The sequence below is a fragment of the Trachemys scripta genome, chromosome 7 (assembly GCF_013100865.1).
Source record: "Trachemys scripta elegans isolate TJP31775 chromosome 7, CAS_Tse_1.0, whole genome shotgun sequence".
Classification (NCBI taxonomy): domain Eukaryota; kingdom Metazoa; phylum Chordata; order Testudines; family Emydidae; genus Trachemys; species Trachemys scripta.
In genome coordinates, this window is record NC_048304.1 from 16,599,887 (window position 1) to 16,624,219 (window position 24,333).

Below are 24,333 nucleotides of genomic sequence, written 5' to 3' on the forward strand. Positions count from 1 at the left end.
AGTGGGAGCCACAATCGGCCGGACCTGTGGATGGGGCAGGTAAACAAACCGTCTCGGCCCGCCAGGGGCTTTCCCTACACATACGGCAGCCCCAGTTTGAGAAACACTGTATTAATAAAAAATCCAAAAATCTCATCCACACCTGAACTCTTCCATTTAGAATTGGAATTCATAATTTAAATTTTGTTTTTAGCTATTGCAATTATTTAAAATGCTGGTGTATCAATCCCCAAGGTGAGTGTACTTGACTCAAGTATTGCCACTTGAAATTTTGGGAAGCCACACAGATGTTCATCTACTCATTATGGAAATAATGTAGTTAGTTAATGTGTTGGTATGAAGAGAGGTGAATACAAATTATCTTACAACTAGAGAGCTATTAAAACTTTCTTTCTAGTTAGAGTGCTTTATTCATCAGTAATAAATACATTTCTGGTTGGGACAGGTCCCCTAGATCTCTGAGAGCTCTGAATCCCTCTTTCCAGTTACTTTCATGTGCATGACTCCTGTGAATTCCATATCATCCCTTGTTCTTCAAGGTCTTCTGTTGCACACACAGGACTTCTGGCTAAGGAGGGATCAATGTGATTCACCTTGGAGCATCTGCAGAAGCATCTACTAAGCCAGCGGTTCTCCAACTTCGTTGCACCGTGACCCCCTTCTGACAGCAAAAATTACTACATGACCCCAGGAGTGGGTACCAAAGCCCGAGCCTGCGTGAGCCCTGCCACATTGGGTGGGAGGGCCAAAGCCCAAGCCCGACCAACCTGTGGGGGAGGGTTGGGTCCCAAAGGCAAAGCTTCAGACCCCAGCAAGTCTAACACCAGCCCTGACAACTTCATTAAAACAGGGTCGCAATCCACTTTGGGGTTCCAACCCACAGTTTGAAAACCGCTGTACTAAGCCATGCAGTGCGTAGTCTCATAGGCTTTTAAGGCCGGAAGGGACCATTGTGATAATCTAGTTTGATCTCCTACACAACGCAGAACCTCACCCACACCCTCCTGTAATAGACCCATAACCTCTGGTTGAGTTACCAATGTCTTCAAATCATGACTTAAAGACTTTGAGTTACAGAGAATCCACCATTTACTGTACCTCAAACCAGCAAGTGACCCATGCCCCATACTTCAGAGGAAGGTGACTCTTCCCCCCTGACCAAGGTCTCTGCCAATTTGAACTGGAGGAAAATTGCTTCCCAACCCCAGTTATGGCAATCAGTTAGATCCTGGACATGTTGTCAAGACTCACCAGACAGACACCTGGGAAAGAATTCTTTGTACTAACTCAGAGCTCTCCCTTTTTAGTGTCCCATCTCTGGTCATTGGGGATATTTGTTATCAGCTGGCACAGATGGGCCACATGCCATTGTAGCCATTATCATCGTACCATCCCCTTCAAAAACTTATCAAGCTCAGTCTTGATGCCAGTTAGGGTTTTTGACCCCCACTGCTCCCTTGAAAGGCCATTCCAGAACTTCTCTCTTCTGATGGTTACAAATCTTTGGCTAATGTCAACAGCAAACATAACCAAGCATCGGAAAGCCTACCAACGGATATGGTAGAGTCTTCATCACTTGAGAGCTTTAATCAAAATTGGATCTCTTTCTCAAAGATCCATTGTATTTCAACTAAAAGTTATTATGCGCAATGCAGGAGTTAATGGGTGAAATTCTCTGCCTTGTGCTATGAAGGGTATCTGATTGGATGGTCATAATGGTCCCTTCTGGTCTTAGAAATGTTTCTATGATGTTTTTGTATGTTTTCCCCCCATAAAATCTGTCCGATCACCTTTATGTATAGTAATTGTAGTTTATTGTGATTAATGGGCACAGTATGAGTGAAAGTTGAAACTTTTTGCAGCTCCTGTTGTGTGATCTGTATAGTGGGAGGAAAAGAACAGTAATAATTATATTGAACTGCTTTTCATCACAACATACTATAGTTGGATGCCATTATTAAAGACTTTTTCAGTTAAAATAAATCAATTGCCAAAAATAAAGGAGGTAAAAAATATTTTAAATAAAAATCTATGGTCAAAAATGAGAGCAAGCAAAGCAACTATGGTTTGAGGTTTGTTTTTTTTCTCAGTTCGTTATCTCAGGAGAATTTGAAATTAAGATTGATAGTGGACGCAGCAGCCTCAAAAACAGTGAGAAATTACTTTCCTGTGTAGCCACAACCAATTATAATAAATCCAATACAGTCACCATGTGGGTTGCTACTATTGTGTCTACTTATGTGTTAGCTTTACCTGACTGCAGTTCACAAAACCCACTGGCACAAGTCTACCATGCACACTGTATAATTGATGTTCCAGCTGAAAAAATGAGGCACTGTGTTATAGTAACTATTTCATTTCAAATTGCTGTTTAATTCAGCTGAAGTGTTTCCATGTCAACAGTTTTGGTATCTAACTATCTATCTAGCCTGTCTTATCTATCTATCTCCAATCTAATGTGTTTATGTATGTTTATAGACATCATTTTTTTTCTGTTGATAAGGTATTACTTGAGGTGTGTACACTGAGGGGGAGAGTGTGCCCTACCTATTCAAAGAATACACATTCAGCATAAATAAGTAACATTTTAGAAATGAATAAAATCTGCTAATTGATGTCTAGATTGTCACTAGCCCTTAGTGAGGTGGGGAAGAGAATAACTCACCAAATGGAGGGCGGAAGGTAGGTGGAACAGGAGAATCATCCCTCCTACACCCCAGCCAGGAGAGCTGAAGTAGGCTTCTCCCTATAAAAGGAGGTGTAACAACTACTCCTCCTACCCCCAGTAAAGGCGGGGAACTCCAGGAGCTGTTTTGCCTCTCTGCCATGCTCATCTTGAGAGGTGTACCTATGGGCTGTGCCTAACTAGCACAGTTGAGCAGGGAGTTTGTTCTCATAAATTGGTAACATTTGAGTAATTCTATCAAAAAAAAGTATATCTGTTGGTCTCTATACTTACTGCAGGAAGATAATTATTTCCCTGTTGACTTCAAGCCCATAACTTAAGTCTGACAACTTATTACAAAACAATGGAAAATTACTTTTCAAGTGGCATGACCTTAAGCCCCTGAGCAATCTTCATGTTCAAGCATTTTTACCCTAATGCCCAAATTACAGCATGTGTATGTTCATGGTCACTTTCTTCTCTTAAGTTTCTGCAGAATTCTTTTAAAACAGGTCATATCAGTTAACCTCAGTTCTTCCTGAGCTGAGGTGTTGGGATTTGTGACGGCAGTATTTCCTCTTTTTAATGTAGTACTTTGACCTGGGATCCCATTTAGTTTGACTCTTTCATTTTGTGTGTTAATTGATTGCTTTAGCTTTTGATCATGTTTAATGTTGGCTCTGGGTTGCTATATATATACGCAGGGATAGGAGGTGCTGTGGATATTTTATCTGTTGTTGATAGCAAAGAACTTTAGAAATTAATGTCCCTTCTTGATCTTATCTTCACATGTTATTAAAAATCCATAGGCCAAGCACTGTAAGGTCTGATTAGATTCCAAGAGGTGATGAGCAACATCACACTAGAACAAAGAAGGGAGTATGGTTAAAAACAAACAAACAAAAAAACAAATAATACCCAAAATAGCTTAAAGATAGAAAAAGTAGTAGCTATACCAAAAGAACAGCCATTGCAACAACTGGATGCTGCGGATGAGAGTTATCGGCTGAACAGGGCAGTAACTGAAATCGAGGCATCCAGCCTCTGGACCTGATTTATCGTTGCTTTACTCCAGTTTTACACTGGGGAAACTCCATTCATTTTATTCACGTTATCTTGACATAAATGAGGAAAGCAGAGATGAATCTGTTTGTCAACATTAAATAACATCAGATCATTACAACAAGGTCAAATGCTGAAATGCAAGAACGATCCTGCTGCAAAGAAAAAAGATAAGACTGATCACTGACTGATATGCCAAAGGCAAATTTTTAATGACCGTAAAGCCCAGGCAAATGAGTTTGCAATGAATATACCAGATGAGAAAGATGCCAAGACCATAAAGTGCAGGTAGGGAAGGATGAGTTGTGGGGGAATTTGTTCTCCCCATCATGTTTTTAAAGCTTATACACTTGGCCAGATTCAGGCAATAAAGGTTTTAGGACAGACTTGGGCAACCATTAGCAAAAGCAGTGAGAGTCTGTACTTAAATTGGCCCTGGATCTGTGCACAGTGCCTTGTTAATATTACTCAAGCCACGGGTCATTTGAATGAGAACTGGGGTAGTCAGGTTGAGAGGTACACAGCATGCACAAGACAACACAGATGACTCATGTTGACTTCTACCAAGAATGACCAGGTCTGTGGTTTCAGGTGTTGAGGTCCTGCGGAGTATGAACACAGCTTCTGGGGAAGAGGGACATGAAAGGTGCTCCTTCTGTCTTCTCCTTCCTAGAGCATTGTTGACACTTTGAGGCTTGAAGTTGGTCCATCATCTATAGAAAAAATATTTGTCCTGTCCCCTTCAGACTGAAAAATGTGACACCTTGTGGGATATTATGCCTGAAGCCTCCCTCTGGATGTAAGGAAGTCCTGTTGAGAATATAAACTTTTCGAGCCAGGGATTATCTCTTCATTGTGCTTATTACAATAGAGACCTGATCCCTGATTGGTTCCTCTAGCTGATACTTCAATACAAATAATAAATAGTAATAATTTCAGATGTCAAACAAGTTTTTTTTTCCATTTTGCCCCAGAGTGCCTATTTTTTAATATTTTGACAATCTGAAAGCATTTTTATTATACATGCTAGTAAGTTATTAAAATCACTCAGAAGTATTCCCTTTTTTATTGGGCAAGGAGGTCTAGAGAGCTTCTGTAAAGTATCTTAATAGTTCCATAAAAATATCTAGTCTATTGCTCAGACAAGATAATAAAAATGGAAAAATGAGTGAATACCTTAACATTGATCACTTTAGTCATTCCACATTTAACATTTTCATCTCTGATTTAATCTTATTAAATAAAACTACTTTGGCTTGAGTGCTAAAGAAATCAGACAATTATTTGAGAGCAGTTGAGTCCAACTCACAGGCTCAACAGTCTGTAGGAAGTGCTGATTTACTAGAACAATACCTTTGGACATATAAGTAAAGTTTGTATTTTGATCACGGTCCATGACAGTTTGAATGTCTTTAGTTACTTTGAGAAGAGCAGAGGTGAAATAAGAGAATAAGAAAAAAACACCATTTGAAATTGGGTTAATATGTTATATTTAGACACAAACCACATTGCCTGAGAATGAAAACACTTTACTTTAGGCACAAGAGAATTAAAGTAGGTCAACAATTTTGTTTATAAATTTGACCATATTACATCCCCAATACATCCTAGGATTGCATTAGTTTTTTTCACAGTCACATCACATTGGTGGCTTATCATCATCCCATGATTGACCAATACACCCAGGTCTTGTCTTTCTCCTGCTCTGTCACCTCCAACTAATATTTCCCCAGCTTATACCAAAAAAATCTTGTTGTGAGTCCCTAAGTGCATAACTTTGCACTGTTAAATTTCATCCTCTTTCTATTATTCCAGGTTTTTATGCCCAAATCTTCTTCTAGGATTCTCCGATCCTCCTACATATTGACAATACCTCCCAACTTTGGGTCATCCACAAAGTTTTTTTGTGCACACTGGCTTTTTGTGCCACGATCATTAATGAAAATGTCAAATAAGATTGGTCCCTACGAACCTCCCTCCGTTCCGATAGTTCATCTTTCAATATGACCAAGGATATGATTTAGTCATGGAGGTCACAGAAATCATGGATTTAGTGACTTTGGCTCTTTTGATCAGTTAGATGAAGTTCATACATCTTAGAAGTCTATTTCCCTCCCTACTCAGGTGGAGTCCATCCCATGAGAACGGTCCTCTATCCATGAATGCCACCCAGTGGTTGAACATCCCAAAGCCCTACTGATAGCACCATTGCCTGAGACACCCGTCAATCATCATAATCTTCTTTCGCCTTCACTCTCCTCCCTTAGGGACAGCAGAATCTCATGGAAGATGACCTGAGCCTCCATTTCTTTAAGCGTCTTCCCCAGCCTGACATAGTTTCCCCAGTGTGTTCCAGCTAGAATCTAGCAGTATCATTTGTTCCTACATGCAGAACAACCAGTGGATTCTATCTTGCTCCCATTAGGATCCTCTTCAGCCTCAGGTCCACATCCTGTATGTTAGCTCCCAGTAGACAGCGTACCCTTCTGTTCTCCGGATCAGATCTGTTGACAGGCCTGTCTCCTCCTTTTAATAGAGAGTCCTCAGTCATGTAGACCTGCCTCTTCCTGGTGTTTCTGCAATTCTCCAGCCTTCCTCCTTCTGTTCTTTCTGATTGCAAGTCCTCTTGTCTTTTGTTCTCATTTGCAATCTTCTCTGAGTCGTGTTCTATTCTCCTGGGACTCCGAACTCTGGCCATCTCCATTGACTTTTCTTCTCTTCTTGTAGGACTAGCTGCTTTTGTCTTCTTCTTTGCCCTTCTGTTACTGCCTGCTGCACCTCTTCATTTTCCAACTCAGCAATCCTGTTCCTTAGCACTCTTCACTAACTGGCCTTTTCCTCTGCCTTAAATGGATCTACACTAGTTAACTCCAGATGAGGATTTGGCCCAATTTAAAAAAAAAATTGGAATTATTCATTTTTTCCTACGCTTCTTTTTTGCCACTCTGACCATCTGAGAAGAAGCATGGGGCCAGCAGGGATGCTACTGAGCTGCCATAGCAAGGCAGAGATGGAATATAAGTCCAGCAGCACATTCCTGGCACCATAGAACATGTTGTCCATTTTTCTCATTTGCAGGCTGTACTTTTCCTGCTTGCCTGTGCTTGACAGGTTCACCATGATAAATGGCTCCTCTGTGAACCTTTGCCTTTTCTCCATAATGCAGCTGTCCATGGAAACTTAAATTCCTACTCGTGAAGGCCATATTATCCTCTAAACCGGTACAATTCCTTCATCCATCTCTACCAAGGAAGCTGAGCATTATGTTCTGAGGCAGAAAATGGGCAAAATATAACATCAGATGGAGGGAAAGACATGAGTTTAACATTTCAGATAAGTAATCTTTGGGGAATTGAAAACAACTAACGTCAGCAGGTCTTGTTTTCCAGTTTAGTGTTATGCTATTGTGGTGATTAACATTTCAGGTGTTTTTGTCAAGTCTCCATCACCATCTCTATTTCCTAGTTCATTTCACACAGCAATCGTGTGAAATTTCCAAATAGTTGTGCCAACTGATAAGAGGTCTGTGGCATTGCTCTAATTTTCAGAGGAAAGCAGGGAAATGACTGAAAGGTCTAGAAGGGGAAACGGGTAGGTATTTTCTGGTTTTCTTGATTTTAAATTTGAAGCCCTGATCATAGATGTTAAAGATGAAATAACCGTGCTTATAAATAATCTTTTTTTTTTTTTTTTGGCATGGGGCAGGGGTGAAAGTAACTTACAGGACTTACCGGTACTGCTGGAATTCTGAGGGGGCATGCCCTCATCTGGAAGAGGCGTGGCCTCAACCGGAAGAGGCGGGGCCTCTCAAGATATAAAGGCCTTGGAGCACCGGCTGTGGCTGGGAGCCCCAGGGCCTTTAAATCAACCTGGGGATCCCAACTGCAGAGGTGGCTGGGAGCCCCCGGGGCTCAGGGGCAAATTAAAGGGCCTGGGGCTCCAGCCGCCGCGGAGCTCCAGGCCCTTTAAATCCCCATGGCAGCTCTGGCTGCTGGAGCTGCATTTAATAGAGCTTCCCACTGTGGCAGGAAGCTCTGAGCCCTTTAAATCCCGGCCACCGGAGCCGCAGACGGAATTTAAAGGGCTCTAGGCTCCCGGCGGGGAGCCCAGAGCCCTTTAAATCCCTGCCGCGGAAGCCGGTGTGGTCCGGCACGGTGTCCTAGCGCTTGCTGGTATGCCGGACCAGACCGGACCGGCTTACTTTCACTTCTGGTGTGGGGAGAAGTAAGTAGGAAAGGGTATCTATGGAGGAAAAAGATAACCAAGACACACATGCATTTTGATCTTCATTTGGTTTTAGAAGATTACACTGTTCCTACATGATTTCACTTCCACTCTTTAGCTGCAGTTGGGGTGTGGGAGTACTCTGATGCCAGAATGTGAAAGTAGTTTAAAAAGCTCCTGGGGAATTCACCAGATCTTTCATGAGTCAAAAGTGATGGTGGAGTTATGGGTATATATTATTTTTAGTGAATTCATGGGCTTCTGAAGGCGGTACTGATCTACAGTACAGGCAACTAAAGCCCCTTATTTATTGTGCCTGTGGGTCGTGGTGCTGTTGCGCATGGCCTGTCACTCTGTGACACCCCCATGTCCCACGGGGGCACTGGCTGCACAGGTAAGTGTGGACAGAAGTGGAGGTTGTGGTACTGTTGTGGGCAGGAGAGTCTGAGGGGCCCTGCTCTGCTGCTGCCTCTGTCTCTTGAGAGAGGGGATTTGGCTCCTCAGTGGCATTGAGCCAGCTCCTCTTCCCAGCTGGAAGTCACTTTCCTCAAACAGGATGCAGGTCATGGTCCCAGCACTGCCCTTGTGGGGGGAGGGATAGCTCAGTGGTTTGAGTGTTGGCCTGCTAAACCCAGGGTTGTGAGTTCAATCCTTGGGGGCGCACTTAGGCATCTAGGGCAAAAATCTGTCTGGGGATTGGTCCTGCTTTGAGCAGGGGGTTGGACCAAATGACCTCCTGAGGTCTCTTCCAACCCTGACATTCTATGATCCATGTGGACACTGTGCAATATTGGCAATGGTGCTGCTCTACAACAATACTTCATACTTATTCTGATGAAACCACCCCTTGCAGTGACAGCATGGATCATTTGCTACTGCCATTCATTGGAAACTACTGACTAGCATGGCAGCTGATACAGTGGTGTTTTTGTGAGGTAAATATTTGTCCACTTTGAACCAGATTAAGACCAGAGAGCGAGACTGACATAGGTGCTAGGTCACATTAGAAGCATCAGATGGTAATGACTTTCCACTACTATCCTATTATCCAGTGTTTATGACATTCACACTATAGTCTTCAGTACAGTTTGATTTAAATTATCATAATCAAATGACCAGTTAGATACAGAATAGGTACAATACATTTTGTTTAGTTTTTAAAGTTCTGACCAAAGAAACTCAGCACTGCTGCTACAACGGATCTGTCTATAGTATGACAGTAGAGTCTAAAGCTGGCTACTAAAAATCTGCCAGTAAAATAGATGTGCTTTTGGGTATATGCCTGAAATTAATATTTACAAGACACTGTCCATGTGGTTGTAAAAGTGACCAACATACGAATACAACGATTCAGACACAGGCTCACTGGCAGTTCTATTATAGTCTGCTTCTGTCAGTTTCTATTCTATTTGGTCAATTAGTTCTACACTGAAACAGTCTAAAGGCTGGAACCATTTAAAACATCTTTCACATGTGTGTCTAATATTCAGGAAAATATGGAAAACTATGGAAAATGCATTAGAAATGGTGATGACTGTACTTTTATTGTTTTTCTTAAGAAAAAATAGACTATTTGAAAAGAGATTTAGGACATTACTTCACATTCTCATCTAATTCATTTTGAATGAAAACTTCTTCTCTTGTATATTTTTTGAAGCAATTACAAGCTGGCATTTTTCCAAGGGTTAACAAATTACAAGTTAGTTTGAATCCAGCTTCGAACATGTTGTCTAATATTTGAGGCAGTGACTCAATATTAGTCATTATGAGATTTGTGAAATTCCCCTAAAGAGAATGCTTACAAAAATTGCCTGCCCGTGGTTTGGTTTGTTTTTTAATCCTCATCATCACAGTTTCAGGAAATACCAACATTTATAAAGAAAGTATAACAAAAAGTAATACGGAAAATAAAAAACACTACCTTTTTAATGGGCAGTCAGTGAAAAAAATGTAATTAATTACTGGAATTTCGGACATTTCTCCCCCATCCTTAACTTTTTTTTTTTTTTTAGGTCCTGATCCTGCAATGTATAGGCAGATCCTCTGTGCATTCCTAATACGGTCTCACAGTGTAAGAAGTGACCTTATATATGGTCTCATAAATATATATCCCAGTCAGTCAATATTTGGCCAATACTGTAGGATGTCCTATACATTGCATTCATTCCCTTCCTCCCCCGGTAGCTGGATGTAAGAGTGTCAGATAATGACCTGTGGGCATTGTGAATAAGTAATAGCTACAGCTACTGAAGCTCATCTTTACTGGAGTCACTCTGAAGCAACAAAACTTTGATGTCTTAACTATTTCTAATGAAGATTCTAGAGGAAATCTTGGCCCCATTGGAGTTTTGCCAGTGACTTCAATGGGGTCTGGATTTCACCCTATGTGTACTGAAATTGGCTTGCCTACATCTTGGTATTCTCAATAGAAATATTTTTGTTAGTACCTGCAAGTATTACTTCCTTCCATTTTCCTCTTACCTCAAAGCCTGCAGCAAATTGTATAACATCACAGCCCTTAAAGTACCCTTGAAAGTTTTCATTTTGTGCACCTGTTACCACAAATTGCTAACTTAAAAAAATTATAGATTATCTTTGTCTCTTTTTGAGGGCCTTTTCCTATAAATGGGTAAACACCAAGGACAAAACAAATGGGGAGGCGGAAGTGGGCTGTTGTCTGGCTTGTGGGAAAAGATGTGTGGCCCTTTTAAGGGCTACATAGCCAGAGAGTGACTTGCTAGGGCAGTTTCAGAGCAGGTCAGCACAGGGACACTGACCCATCCCCATTCCCCAGGTGACTGGAAGAGAGGGGAGACTATTTAGGATCATGCTGGTACAGCAAAAGCCTATTTTTACCTGCACTGGGTGGAGCAGCCGGAACAGCAGCCTAGCAAACTTTGTTCTCTTGTGGTGCCACCTAGTAGCAGACCAGTGAGAACAGGGCAGGTTTGGGGGGAAGAGCTCCCTACAATGTAGTGATTGAAACAGGTGTTTGGTAACGGAGAGGGAGGGAGTTTCATAGACGGGGGAAGGAGCCCCCACCTCTTTCCACTCCTGTGTGGTAGAAATGGGCATTTTGTAGCAGGAGGGGAAGAGGAAGGCTATCATTGCGGGGCCGGAGCAGACTGGTAAGAACGGGGATTGTCCCTCTCTCCCCTCATTCCAGCTGGCCATAGTAGGTGTATTATGGCAGACGGGAAGGAGTTCCAAACCCAGCTCAGTGGGGATGGAGTGGGGCTCAAGGCACCATGGGAGACTGGGGTGGGAATCCTAGCCAGTGGACCCAGGACCAATGTGGGCAGATCCCAGGTGGTTTGTCTGTCTACCAACTGGATTCCCCTCTACTGGGAAGCAGTATGGATCCTGGGGGAGCAAACACTTTCAGTGGTGAACAAGCTGTGTTTGGGGGTGGGGGAGCCAATAGAGAATTGATTCGAGTATTCGGGACAGTTGCTGCAGAAATAATTTCAACAGCAACTATACAAATTCAGAAAACAATTTCAGGCTTACAAGGTATAGTGGGTTGCCCAGAGCCAAGACGTTTGAACAAACGGATTGCAGGACAGGAGAGTGTGCGTGGCTGGCAGGGGTGAGTGTGACCAGCACCAGGTGGAACTTGCAGGGGCAGGGAGTGAAAGTGAGTCCCTTCTGTCCAATGCTGCAATGGGTGTCTGTTGGAGTGACCTCACTGGGGATCAGGGAACTTGCCCACTTTTCCTTTCAGGGAACCTAAGTGTGGGAGGGGAGGCCATCACTTACTCCTCCCTTCCTGGAGGGCAGGAGATGCAGAACCTTGTTGGGTAGCCAAACTAGCAAATACACTATGCAGGGGTGGGGAGGGGGTATTCTAGGAGCTGTATTGGGGTACTCACACTTTCTACAGAAGCTAATGGCATTGCACCAGCTCTTGCAAGCTATACTTCAGTTGTTGCAGCAGCTGGGAGTTTCCATGGATGGGGAAGTGCTACTAATGGAAACCCAACATGGACTCAAGTTTGGGAGACAGACAATAGTCAGGTAGGACAGATCCCTCACCAGGGAGTAGGGTGACCACATGTCCCAATTTTATAGGGACAGTCCCGATTTTGGGGTCTTTTTCTTATATAGGCTCCGATTACCCTCCCACCCCGTCCCAATTTTTCACACTTGCTGTCTGGTCACTCTACCAGGGAGTGGGAGTCCTTAAGGGGCAGAGGTGTGATTTACAAGTACCCTACCACTCACCAACTGATAGGGAATGTGAATTCATGGGATAGAATTGCTGATCCGGGGCAACGGGGGGCCCACAGGACACTGAGGGTATGTCTACACTGCAGTTAAAAACCCACGGCTGGCCCGTGCCAGCTGACTCAGGCTCAGTTAATCAGGCCTGCAGCCAGCGTCAGCTAGCACAGGCCAATCAGGAAGTTTTAATTGCAGTGTAGACATAGCCAGAGGGCATCCCAGTGATTAATCAAAAACTCAATGTGAGCTGACTCAATGGGAGTTCACCTTTTCAGTACTACTAAACACAAACGCTGAGAGGTGACTATGTAGACATATTATCACTGTTGCACAGGAGAGGCTGAGAGAGAGAGCAAGCCAGGGCAGAAAAGCAGGGCAATAAAATGCCCAGGTGGCTAACGGTGGCTAGAACATGGGAAAATTGGGAAGCCACCTTATCTATGCAGGCATTATTGCAGAGGCTTACCCAGACAGAAGCCCAGCATTGTTCAAATATATGGATATAAGCAAGTGACTATACAATATGTTTGGGAGCATGGCTTAGTTTAACTACGATGGACAGTTTTGATTGAGGGCAGCAACACAATCCGGGATCTGGTGGGATATAGATCAGACATAGGGCCCTACCAAATTCATGGTCCATTTTGGTCAATTTCATGGTCATTGTGAAATTTATGATTTTTAAAATCCTGTTTCAGATATTTAAATATGAAATTTCACACTATTATAACTATGGGGGCCCTGACCCAAAATGGTATTGTGGACGGCAGGGGGGGCGTCTCAAGACTATTGGGGGGGCATTACCACCCTTATTTCTGTCCTGCTGCTGGTGGCAGTACTGTCTTCACAGCTGGGCTTCTGGCTAGCCACTGCCAGGGCCGGCTCCAGGCACCAGCCAACCAAGCTCATGCTTGGGTCGGCAGATTCTAAGGGGCAGCATTCCGTCCAATCCCAGGGTGGCACGGCCGCCCTTTTTTTTTTTTTTTGGTTTGCCGCTCCAGCCGCTCTGTAGGGGGCAGCGGCGCAGAGGAGGGGAGTGCCCTGCTGGGAGTGGGCTGCGCGCTCCGTCTGCCTCAGCCGGTGCCAGGTCTGCAGCAAGCCCGGCAGCCCGCGTCTTTCCCTCCCCGCCGACCTTCAATTCACCTGCAGGCGGGAGCGGCATGGAGCCCTCCCAGCAGGCGGCATGGTGGGAGGGGCTGAGTGGCAAGCGCCCTGGCTGAAGGAAGCCCTGACTGCCCCCCTTCTCTCTCTCTCCCCCCGTTTCCCCCCCCCTGCTAACTGGGGTCTGCACTCCGTTGCCTGGGGCATGTCTGCAGCGCAGGGAGTCCCGCTAGCCCGCGCAGCCATGGGAGGCAACCGCGAACCACCAAGTAAGTGGCACTGAAAGTTTGCACCCTGGCTCCGGCCGCCCTGAATGGTGGTTTTTTTTTTTTTTTTTTTTGCTTGGGGCGGCAAAAAAGCCAGAGCTGGCCCTGGCCACTGCCACTCTCCAGAAAGTCTTGCTGATTGCAAATTAATCTTAACTAATTGTTGTAGTGTTAGAGGCTACATATGTTGGTTGCCAAATACAATGGAATTTGGGTAACATAGTGCCTTTCTTCCTGGTGATATCCCTGTAAACTTTACAGTAATAAGTATGGTACAAGCAGAGCCACTCTGCATAGAAAAATATAACTCTGGGACTTCTTAAACTTCAAAATGCATCAAAAGCCATTATTGGCATAAGATGTACAAGTGGTGCCAAGTTGTAAATGGCAATCACATTGAGCCTCTGACTGGCACTGGCTCAGTACATCAAGTATCCAGACAGAACTGAGCTTTCATATTAGCAGAGAAATAAATAATGGAGGCTTTATCCCTTGTTATTCATTTGATGCTATTTTCCATATCTTACTTGTTGACAGGATATTTTAGGGTCCTCTCCTTTCTTTCTACTATAGTTGCACAGTTTTTCTTTCTTGCTATTGGATGGAAAAGTCTTTTATTTACCCATAGGGCCTGATACAAAGTCCATTTAAGTCAATTGGAGTCTTTTTCATTGATTTCAATGGGTTATTTGTTCCTTCTAGAACCTAGATATCTGTGTAGCACTGAGCAGTATTTGATTTTCAGCAGGATTATTTGCTCAACTGGTTTAGAAGCTGGTATAGTTAAATCCTGAGGAGTTGCTGATACAATAATACATAGCACTCATATGTCTTGTTCTTGTTTTTAGCCCTCTAACACCTTGTGTTGGTGGTGGTAGAATGTAGTGCTTTGATGTTACACTAGATATTCTATTATCTTTTCTGTTTGGTGATGAGCAAGAATAATTGTCTTAGTTCTGCCCTATTGCCTTAGATCAAAGAATTTCTGAATGCAATGTTTGATTGCAAAACTGCAGGTGTAAGATTTCTCTTGGTGCATTGTCTCATTTGTTATATTGGAGCGTGCAGTTACATTTTGGGCTGCCAGTTTCACTCTCCTATAATAAGATGGGTTGGATTATACCATCAACTAATTTGAGCAGGGTTCTGATTAGAGGTTTTTAGGTATCTCAGTCACAGAAAGCTGGTAGTGCTTTTTTTTTTAGTGCTTTTATAGCCATCCTGGAACATCCTGATGCATTTCTTGTTAGACATTTATTGTGTGGTTTATGATGTGGTCTAGTTCTATGCCTGTGAAGTAAAGGCTGACTTTGTTTTCAGGGTAGCTTTGCAAGATCATGATGTTGCTTTTCTCTACACTTAGTGGTGGAACCATAAATGGGAAATGAATTAGTACTGCAGTTAGGTCAATGATGTACTGAGTTATATTGCTGCTGTGGATCCATCCCTGTTTAATCCCATTTATTTGAAAACATCTACACCTCTACCCCGATATAACACAGTCCTCGGGAGACAAAAAAATCTCACTGCGTTATAGGTGAGACCGCACATCAAACTTGCTTTGGCCCCCCCGTTCCTTGTTCCCTGCCGACCCCCCCCTCTAGATACCCCTGTCCCTAATCATCCCCAGAACCCCATCACCTACCCAAAACCCCTGCTCCCTGTCCCCTGACTGCTCCGACCCCTGACAGGCACTCAACGGCAGCGGCGGGAACACAGCCCCAGCCCGCTCCACTCTGCCACCTCCCAGCTGCGGCACTCCTCTTCCTGACGCCGGTGAGCTTGGGGAGGTTGGGGAAAAGGACACCCCCCTGTACTCACCTGTGGCGGGAAGCAGAGCACTGCGGCTGGGAACTGGCGGAGTGGAGTGGGCTGGGACCGGGCTGCTCCGCTTCCACCACTGCTGGTGAGTGAGGGGGGATCCCTTCCCCCTCAAGCGACACGGCTGGAGCCAGGACGAGGGAAGCAGAGTGGGCTTCTCCCAGCCCCCCACTAATCCTCCAGGCCACTCTGGGAATGCGGGGCCCACCAAATTGCCCCCCCACACACACACAGCTCCTGCCTCCTAGACCCTGGGGAGGGGGAGCCCCTGACCGCCCCCGAGACCCTCTGCCCCTTATCCAACCCCTCGGTCCCGGCCCGGCACCCTTAACACATTGCTCAGAGCAGGGTGTCAGAGCTTTACCGCGTTGTATGCGAACCCATGTTATATCGGGTCGCGTTATATCAGGGTATAGGTGTATTTACCCGTTCTCTGTTGTTATCCTAAAATGATTGGACTGGTATGCTAACTCAATTATGCCATATGTTTTGCCTCTGACTCCATTTTGTAGCATAGGGTACCTGTCAGAAGATAGGTTATTGAGCTAGATGGACCATTGGTCTAATCCAGTATGGCTTTCTTATATTCAGGTTAAGTCAGCTTCTCCAACTGTTTTACTGAGAGGGACTGTTGGTCACTACGTCTGGATTATCTTTTCCTGTGGTATATTTGTTGTCAGATGTTGGGCTACATGCGTGCGTTCTCTCTGCATGCTACACCGGTTCTGGCCAGGTAGCCCGTACAGCAGACTCTGATTGAACTGCCCAATAACCACAGATCCTTTAGTAGTGAAGGTGTTTGGTCAGTTTATTGTCGATGAAGCATGGTATTAGTGCCCTGTACTTGCTACAAGTACACTTAATACATGTATGCCTGTGACTATGGAGGCAGCTCAGTCAGTGATAGGATTTTCCACTGCCCGATAGGCTGGACGAAGGGTTAAAGCGAGGTACCGGAAATTTATAGACTGAGACAAACTGGGATAAACAACTTACGTATCACCTTACGTGTTTCATGACATGTTTGTTACCTCCCCTTGTACTTTTCTCCTGATATTCATTACTTCGGGTCAAAACATTTTAGCGTACGCTAGGTTGGGGTGTTCTTGTGCTGGCCTGCTGGAATGTGTTTAGCAATGCTAGAAATACTGGTGCCGAGTTCGTGTACCAGACATTGGCTTGCAGGCAAGCATCTGCTTTTGACAGGGCCTGACTCTTGCTCATAGCATAACTTTTGCTGACTTGGGTTGAGGCCCCAGGCCTTGAACCAGGCCCATATTCAAGCTCTCTCTTTCTACTACAGAAGGCAGAGTGCCACCAACTAAACCACCTGTGACAGTCACCCCACACCCCAAGGGAAAAACAGGGGGTTTGAACCCCGAAGAATAAGCATTTGTATCATCTGGTTGTATACCAAGGTCTTTTATGAAAACTTGTAATGTTCTGAACTTGATGGTCCTTATTAGCTATGTATGCAGACTGTGGTTATGAATCTGTGTATTTATGTATATAGAATACTGTGCTCGTGACTTGTATTACAATTCCAAGTACACCTTCCAGTTGTTTAGACGAAACTAACTTCAAATACCCATCTGTTGTCCAGCCAGGAAAAGACAATGGTGGACCATTACAGTTAATGGGGAAATACTGAAACAACTTGAAACTGAAAAGAAAACCCCTGTCTTGGAAAAAAAGGAGAGGGGGAATTTCCTGTACCAGGGATCCCCATAGTTTGAGAGAAATGGAAAAAACTGCAAATCCTTAGGCTAGGTCTATACTGGCAACTGAAGGATAAAACTTTTGTCTTTTCAGAGGTGTTAAAAACACACACACCCCGAAAGACAAAAGTTTTGCCAGCGACAAGTGCAGTGTGAACAGCTGTTTGTCGGCAGGAGAACTGACAAAAAGTGGCTATACTACATGCCTTTTAGCGACACAGCTGTAGTGAAACAGCCCTGTTGCTAAGAGCTGCATAGCATAGACATAGCCCTAGAAGGGGTTTGAAGTGAAGGACTTCCTGAAATTGAGAGGCAGGGACAGCCTCTAAGCGGGAAGCTGTCCACAAGAGGCTGGGTCCTCTCTGTGTTTGGGGACAGGTTGGGAAACTGTTTAAAGGCAGTAGACAACTTATGTTAGAAAAGAGAATCTAGCGAGTATAAAAGTGTAAAGCCGGAAGCTGTGACTTTATGTATTTTCCTTGTATGTGTTTGCTTTTCCTTTCTTCCTTACCCCAAGCACATCTTTGATGTGCAGTGTGGATCCCAAAGTGAACTGATAATTGGGGGCAGGCATCACTCCATCAGTGGTGATGGACGAGAGGGGGAAAGTCTGAGTGTCTGATGGTTCAGAAATCAGGGTAGATGGATTTGGGAAGACTTGGGACTGCAAGGGTTGTTGTGGTCACCATGCAAGGAGCAGCTAGGCTGGGGGAAGCCAGGGTGAGACCTTTATGCTTATGGGCTAGCTACTGGTATTAAGGTTCTGAGCTATAGTAGCATGGCATGAAGGTGCCCAAGGTTGCAGGGCAGGCGGTGACAAAACTCCTGATTGGTCTGAGTGATCCCCAAAACACCACACCACTATTACCATTTCCTAGAGCATGTATTGCTTCAGGTTCTTGGGAGGTCTCCCATCCAACTATTGACCTAATCTTATCCAGCTTAGCCTGTGAGATCTAAATGGAGTTACAGTCACAAAGTAGTATGGCTAAAGAAATAAAAGCAGTAGAAACAGTGATTGGCTGTTGTGGTGAGTTCTGATACTTTTTGGGGGAGCAGGGGGATACCCATGTGCATGCTGGTAGTTGAATTACAGCCTATCTTCAATGTCTGCTGTGTTGTTGTAGCTATGTTGGTCCAAGGATATTAGACAGAGAAGGTGGGTGAGGTAATATATTTTATTGGAACAACTATTGGTGAGAGAGAGAGAAGCTTTCTGTGTAGCTCAAAAGCTTGTCTCTCTCACCAGCAGAAGTTATTTCAGTAAAATATATTACCTCACCCACCTTGTCTCAGCCTATCCTCAATTAATATTTGAAAGGAGGTCAGAGTGTATTGATCTTTGTCTTTCACGTTTTCACGTTGGTTAACATCTTTCTAAATAGATTATCCCTTGACTATAAAAATAATAAAGGTTAGTAATTGTGTCTGTCCTTCTTTATTTGGCTCCATATGGATTATTTCTTTACCAAACAAACAGACAAAGGTTAGTGTTAAAATAAAGAGATGGATTGAAGCAGGCCATTCAGAAGCCAGTCAGCCATAAGCCTGAGGCACACTGCACCATTTAGCTGGGCAGGAGATTTTTAATCCTGTAATGCATGACTTGTTTTGAGAGTGTAGTGATCACTGCTGTCATTGCTCTCTCATGCTGCATGAAGTCCCATTAATATCTGTCAGTGTGGTATCACCCAAACTGATTCTGCTGTCTGGGCATTTGAACCACACTGACATTCTGATTCTTTTTTGTTTTGTATTGTTTTCATACCATGCCTTTCTGTGATCTTTATTTGTTACTGGGCTCTAGGTCAGGTTTCTGACATCAGGCTAGTGTTTAGGTTATCTGTCCATTGATTTTCAATAATGTTTCTGTATGAGAGCATAATGATTGTCTCATTTCACTCACCTAGTTGTGATTAGGGCATTTAGTGCATTTAGTACCTCATCTGGTGAACGAAATGCCCCAATCACAACTAGGTGAGTGAATGAGACTCTCGATTGAACTCATACAGAAACACGATGATAAAAGACAAAAACACCATATTGCCTATGTGTGAACTCTCTTCACAAAGGAATCACAGTATATCTCACCTCTTAGTCCTCATCCTCAAAGGAAACCTGCCCAACACCTTCAAAAGATGACCCTGAGAGATAAAATTGATAACTTTGCTGGACACTTAAAAATCATGGACTGAATAGAGACACTAGATTTAAGGCATTTTACAACAGTCTATAAATTACCTCTCTCTCCCCCCCCCCCCATGAGAGGTGTTAAAAGGACACTTTGTCTTGAATGGCCCCTTGAAATGTGTGTTAACTGCTTATGCTAACATTTGTCCCACTTTGCATTTATCTTTGACACTGAACTCTGGTCTAGACTATAAAGTTAAGCCGATGCAAGGCAGCTGATGCTGCTCCAATTCTGTAAGCGCCTATACTAAAATATCGCTCCTGCTGATGTAACTTGCTCGCTATGCTGACTTAATAATTTCACCTCCGTGAGAAGCATAGCGCTTAGGTTGATGTTGTTAGGTCGACCGTGTCAGTGTAGACACTGCGTTACTTACGTTGACTTTAGTTGCTTCTAGGAGGTGTCCCACAATGCGCAATTGTGACCGCTCTGGTCAACATTGTGAACTCCACTCCACTCCACTCCATTTCCTGTTTGCTCAGCGTGGAGAGCTCATGTAGCAACTGCCCAGCTGACCTTGCCAGCTGATCTTGCCAACTCCACACAGAAAACATGCTCCTGCCTGGAGAATACAAGAGGTGGTAGATCTCCCAGGTCTGTGGAGAGAGGAGGCTGTCCAGGCACATCTCTCATCCAGCTGTAGAAACATCGATATCTATGAGCACATTTCTCGGGGAATGTGGGAGAAGGGCTACAACAGGGACACATAGCAGTGCTGTGTGAAAATCAAGGTGCTGTGGCAGGTGTACCAGAAGGCAAGGGAGAGCAGAGCCCAAAACATGCCGCTTCTACAAGGAGCAGCACACCATCCTGGGGGAGACCTCACCACCACCACCAAGAGCCCCATGGGTACTTCAGGGGAACTGGATGAGCAGACACACTCTCTGTCTGGGTTCAGGTGATTAATATTGGTTGCAGATTTTCTGACAAAACTTTTTTTTTGGTTGGAAAACGCTGATGGGACCGAACCAAAACATTTTGTCAGGACAGGTTTCTCAGGTCCAGGGTGGAATTTCTGGTCAAAAGCAGAGAGAGATTCAGTCCCCAAAATAAGCCAGTTGTTAGGGATGTGGGAGAATAGGGTTCAAGTCCCTGGTCTGAATTATGCAGAGTAGAACTTGAACCTGGGTCTTTGATTTGCTAGGTGAATGCCTCAATCCCTGGGCTATCGGCTATTCTGGGGTGGGATTTCTCTTTCTCTGTGGTTTAAAAAAAAAAACAACAACCCACCCACAAACTTGACACGTGTCCATTTCATCCCATTGCAGACCAGGAACACTTTTGAAATCTCAATTTTGTGGGATGGGAAATCCAATACATCATTGCTATTTCTTTATCATCAGAATACTCAACAATTGCCAACTGTGGAAAATATCAGGTTTCTTACAAATTTTTCTTTTCTGACTCTGTCATAAGTACAGTGAGGTAATAAGAAAGTGTTACTTCCACATACACAATATTGCCTGCCCCAAGCATTTAAAACAATATTACATTTTAAGTTCTTTTTATTTGCTCTTCTCGTTTTTGAGCCTGTAGGGTTTACTTGGGGGCACATTTTCAAGCTTTTATCTGGAGTCACGAGGGCTATACACTTCTTAAAAAAAAAATGAAAGCTGACATTCTCATATCATCACATGCCTTCAGAAGCTTTAGAAAAGGCGTACAAAGTCATGAGACTCATGATAAAACAAAGAGTTGAGTAGAGAAATTGCTATGCATAATCAATAAGTGTGGAAGGCTGCACGTAGCTCAGTCATGGAAGCCTTAATATCAGGGCTTCTGAAATCTTGGGCAAATTTCCACTGCATTTTTTTTTTTATTAAACCAGTTCCTCTGATAACAGAATAATGTTGTATGAAGGTTTCCTGAGGAAAGCTGTTTTGCTCTTGCAGCTCAGGAAACTGCCTGTGGCAAGATTTTTCTCTAGGTTTAATAACTGACTCTCACAAGTCTGACCTGAGAAACTTTTACTGTTTTCACATTAGGACATATAATTCAAGAGTCTGGTAACTGGAGGTGATTTATAGTTGCCTTGCAGAAGTTTTTCCTCTATCCCCTGACCAATACCTGTGTAAAGCAGATGAACAGAAAATGTGTAATCAGAGAACATAGGCCAAAACAGGTTCTCTAGATAGTGGACAATGGATGAGAAATACATAACAGTAAAATTATGTCCTCTGGAGAGCTGGAGATGTTAATTATAGAATTATAATTCCTCTGATCTCACTCATAGTTCCCAGCATATTTTCATTTATCTCTATATTTCTGTCTCTTTATCAATCTATATTTAGTCCATACTTATTGTTTATAGAATCTAATAAATATCTCATAATTTACAATTATTTTATATGACTTGAGAACTTACAATGTGTGGCAGAATCATCTACTTATAAAGCATAGTTGATAATACAAGACATGAAACTGATGTCCATTCTTTCCTTTAGTCTCTCTCTGCTAACTATGTAAACGTCCGCTGTATATTCAAGAAAATGTAAACCGTGTATTATTTTTAGGGTCACAGTAGTTCCAGTAAAAACACTTTCCCTATTTCAGCTTTCTGCTCATTTACTTTTAGGATTTGATACCTACTTTACCACGCGCACCCTGGAGAATAATAGAAGAAATGTGTGGTTTGCAGAGTATTGGGAGGAGAACTTCAATTGCAAGTTAACGATTAGTGGATCAAAAAAGGAAGACACAGACCGTAAATGCACAGGTAATTTCATTCACTTCACCCTTCTTCTTCTGTTGTATGTGGTCCATATAGAACTGTCTGCATAGCTGAAGCTTGGAAGCTTAGTTGGAGACAAATTGAAAAAATAAATTGAATTTTAATAGGTTGTCGAGAAAATGGAACAAGAGCATAAGCCTTGCAGGACAGGAGAAATACATGGCGAGAAACAAAAATACATTCTTTCATTTTCTTTTTCTACTGTCCATCCAGAAATAATTGACATTTTCTATTGATTCTGTGGATTCAGGGGAATATATGGTGGCTGGTTGAGTTTGCATTTTGGTTTGGGTTTTTTTAAGACAAATAACTTCATAAATATTGGTTTGTCATCTGGCCATGAAATATAAAACATTTGGACATATACAGACTGTATGTTCCTGATTCAGAATGTTTTGAATAGCAATGTTACAATAAGTTCTGTATTTGAACTCTGCTTTTGAGGAAATGTACCAGTAGAAATTGTGATAATATGGTATCATGTATTCTAATTTTAGTTACTATAACACTGCTGTCAAGATTCTCATTTGAATAAGAAAGTGTTCTTCTAGTTTTGCCACAGTAATATAGAAAGCCTCAACTTTGTAGCCATCTTGCATGTATTGCCTGGTGGGCCTGTGGGTCAGCTGTGACTGTCAGATTCATTGCCCTTTTCCTTTTTTTATGTATCTCCCATTTTTGGTCTTGAAAAATTTAATGGGCATTTAAAGTGTAATGCTTTCTAGGAGGTTCTCTTCATTTCTAAAGTCCGGTTCAGGAGATTTATTTTCATCAGAAAGATGCTAAGATGATGATAGGAATTTCATAACCTCCTTCCTCTTCTCCCATCTCTCACAAGAGCATACTGATCCACCAGTTCATCACCACTATGTTCTCCATCCTCAGTGGGATTGTTATGGGGTTGTGGGCCCCGTTTCCAGTCTTCCACTGAAATGAGTTTTGACACACATTTTCAATAACTTCCTAAAACACACTGGGAACCCTGGATCAGGTACCAGGAGCTATCTTTAAAGTGCTGTGAGATCAGTTTTATTTTTTATTTTTGAAAGTACAATGATAAAGAATTCTGGAATGTGTTTGGAGACACAAGTGGCATTTCATGGAGTGAAAAATTAAAGTCTTTGAGTGTGTTATTTTGATTTAATATAACTGTAGCGTCTTTATTTTAAACTTAGGAGGACAAACGGTCCACCGTGTATGTAGTGATACAGTACATTGGACAATGGTATATTTTGCTAAAGGAAATGCATGAAAAAATGCTTATTCCTAGAATTATTCACACAGGGGCCTAACTAAGTGTTGGGGAATGTTCTGTGAGGACAACCTCGCATTGACAGGATGATTACTTTATGCTGAGTTAGGCTGCGGTTCCATGTACCATTAAGAGCAATGCAAAATCAGATGAATCTATTGATCTGAATACTGCACTTGCAAAATCAGTCCCAAATTTCCTAAAATGGTCACCCAGTTTCACAAATATATCCTTCAGAGATTGACAAGCGGTTTTCCAGCTCTATAACTTGTGTCAAGCTGGGCCATAAGCTATCCCTGAAGTTATACATAGATATATTGCACATTCTTCACATTCCCTTTCCTTTAACTCTTTGTTCGATAGGCTAAGCAGAGTATCACATATTGGTTTTGATACATACATAAGCACTGATTGACAGAATGGACCTCCCATTCACTTTAGTCATCTCTGTGCTAGAGGTTTCCTTGGTGTGACCAATAATATCTTCCTTTTCAGTTTTGACAGCTGTGGTTAATGATGGACATTTGGCTTGATACAAGGATCTCAGAATTTGATCCAAGGGAAATTAATGCATACGGGGCTTCTCCTGGGCAAAATACTACTTTTACTTTCATTTGGCAGATCTTGTCCATGATCTTCTGCTTCGTGTCCCATATGCCAGTGGAACTCCTGCACATAGAAAGAAAGCAAATGCCAGAGTTGGGTCTGAAAGGAAAAAGTTGGCATTAAAGTCAGCGAGATGCTGAGTCTCTCATCTAATGGTAGAATTTGGCCACAAATTAAGAAATTATCTTTAAGGTAATTTATTAAAATGATTTGCCAGCACGTCAGCATTGAGACTCTTAAAGTTCCATTGGAGTAATATTCTCTTGTGTTGTTCTTTCTAAGCCTTCATTCACAACACTTTGTGAACAAGTGAGATGTTAGACTGCAGACAATGAGTTTCCAAGAGGAAGGAAGGTCCAATGGTTAGTATATGAGCTTGGACTTGGGAGAGCAGGGTTCAATTCCCTGCTCTGCCACAGGCTTCTTGTGTGACCTTGGGGAAAACACTTAGTCTCTCTGTGTTCCTGTAAAA

The 24,333-nt window shown here is 43.0% G+C and overlaps 1 protein-coding gene across 1 annotated transcript in view; it reads left to right on the forward strand.

Annotated features, from left to right (window-relative positions):
* Positions 1-24,333, forward strand: part of GRM7 (glutamate metabotropic receptor 7) — a gene marked incomplete in the record, with an annotated part of 535,789 nt that overhangs the window by 296,856 nt on the left and 214,600 nt on the right. Inside the window, 1 exon segment of the mRNA XM_034776365.1 lies at positions 21,848-21,988. Within this exon segment, the coding sequence (XP_034632256.1) occupies positions 21,848-21,988 (141 nt within the window).